Genomic DNA, 2184 nt, shown 5'->3' with positions numbered 1-2184 from the left:
GGGACGTGAGAAACAGCGTCTTCCTGTACCCGTCCATCGCTATCAACCTCCTTTCCTCGGTGATCATCCTCTACACCTACCGCTACAAAGCGTCCATTTCCTCCATCGTCTCCAGGAAGGCAGCGAACCGTGGGGTCGAGAAGAACGCCAGTGGCACGCTAGAAGCTCTCGAATGCGCGGAGGAACGGGGAGAAGACAGACCCCTCCTCGCGGGATTCACTTCGGAACAGTTTGTGTCTGAGTAAGCAAAGAGGGCTTCTGTTGTTGTTTCCATCGATCATCAGGTGGAGGCCGGGATGGGTGGGGTCTGGGAATGACTTGCGCCTCGCCTGGCGTCATCGTGACGTCATGTCGTTTACCACCATCAGACGCTCCTCTCGAGTCCTGCGAACTTTTTTGTTCTCGGAGTCGATGACATCAGACGAATGTATCTTCTGTTATTCTGTGCAAAGTCTTGCTGGATATTGACCTCATCAAGGTTATCAGAAACTCGGAAGGTCATCAATCAAGTTTCCGGTCATTTCCTTAAATCATCACCTGTAGGATACGATGTGTGTGTGATGGGATCATATTAGACATCGCCATCATAAACTAGGGCAGGAGTACCAACAGAAAGCTGCAGAATAATAATCCATTAGTCCTTCGCCATTCTCTTTTTTTTTTTTTTTTTTTTTTGTCAGATGTTTAGGTTTGTAAGTACCTAGTTTGCATCATAGGAAAAACCTAAGGTGCCAGCAATATCCTTTTTTTTTCTCACGAAAGCTGACGTACTAAGTACTTTTCTTTGGATGTAGGGCCCTGAGGTTCTACGATTATATTTCATTTCTTTTTCCTTGTGAGGTCTAAGTTACTAACAGTGTATCTTACTTTATTCTATTCTGTAGGACATGAAGTGTTTTGAAATTCTCGTGGAGCCTGAGGTACTAATAATATACTTTTGCAGGTTCTGGCAGCAAGTTGGTCTAGTCTGCTTCTGGGTTTTACTGACGACCTTCATGGTGCTCATCCAGTTCGTCACGGGGCGAGGCATCCTCTCGTAAGTACCCGGTTCTTCCTTCCTGATCTGAATCAGTGCCACGCCAGAGTGCCAATCGTGTCTCATTGAGCAACGATTCACAATAAGGGAAAGCACACATTTGAGTCTATAAAGACACCCGATTTAAAATGGATAAACGAATAATAGATAAATGGGTAAATGAATAAAGAAAATATGAAATAATGAATTTATTTTTAGGCAAATCATTCAATAACTAAATAGCTCTGCCCCATTCTCCTGTTGTGCTGTTTTGACTTACAATTGGCCATATCATCTTCGAATGAATATATAATCGGTTGATGTAGGTAGACTAGAATTGATCTACAATAATGTTGATGTCTATTCACATAGCAAGTAGGCAGGGCTTATTTGATTTTGATATCATTATGCTAAATAGAATCCACGCCAAGTGCACAGATTGGTGTTAGTGTTCCTTCAACGACGTCAGTTTCATTTGGGTCTGTCTCCTTTTCAGGCACATCACCTACCTCATGGACAGTTTCCAGGGCGTGTACGTGTTCCTGATCTTCCTGTGCAACGGCAGCAAGAGGCAGATAATGAAATACAACATGAAGTACTTACTGGGAGGTCTCTTTTGGAAGAAACTGTGGTCTCCGGCGACAAGCGAGAAACCGCGAGGCTCCGAGGTCTCTGGAAAGGGCGAACCCAGCCGCGAGTAGTCTGCCAGAACGCAGCAGATACCCTGAGCTGCCTCCTTACCCGCGACGTGGTCGTCGTCTCCACCAGCACCACCGCGACATTCATCGCTCGACATCGAGTTGTGTTCTGGGTCTCCGGCTCTGTTTCCAAGCTCTCTGTGGTCTTGAGTCTTCAAAGAACTGCTTCCAAGATGTAGACATTGCCGTGCGTTAATGTGACTAGTTTGTGTTCTCACTATGGCATGAGATTCCCGACTCCGAGCCTGAGTAGAGAAATATTTAAGGAAATTTTGACTGCTGTGAATTCAGGCAGTTTAGAATTTTCTCTTATTCAGTCTGTAGATTCTTGTGATGCAAGAGACAAATTCTGCAAGTTGGAGTCCGAACTCTCCTGTGCTGGGGTCAGTCAAGGCGCATCCGTAGTCGTTGCGAATGCACAGTCTGGAAAGGGAAAGATACAGACACGGGTAAAATGCGGCCGTCAACCGC

General features: G+C 45.5%; 1 protein-coding gene across 1 annotated transcript in view; it reads left to right on the top strand.

The window, feature by feature from the left end:
* LOC143028214 (uncharacterized) overlaps window positions 1-2184 on the top strand; it is a 12236-nt gene extending 10052 nt beyond the window's left edge. Inside the window, exons 4-6 of the mRNA XM_076190012.1 lie at window positions 1-241; window positions 944-1036; window positions 1512-2184. The exon at window positions 1-241 is cut by the window's left edge and continues 3 nt beyond it. Coding sequence (XP_076046127.1) covers window positions 1-241; window positions 944-1036; window positions 1512-1716 — 539 coding nt within the window. The 3' untranslated portion in view covers window positions 1717-2184. The remainder of the gene's footprint in view (window positions 242-943; window positions 1037-1511) is intronic.

This window comes from Oratosquilla oratoria, chromosome 9, assembly GCF_046742065.1.
Source record: "Oratosquilla oratoria isolate Oo_2021 chromosome 9, ASM4674206v1, whole genome shotgun sequence".
NCBI classification, from domain to species: Eukaryota; Metazoa; Arthropoda; class Malacostraca; order Stomatopoda; family Squillidae; genus Oratosquilla; species Oratosquilla oratoria.
This window is presented reverse-complemented; position numbering and strand designations above follow the sequence as displayed.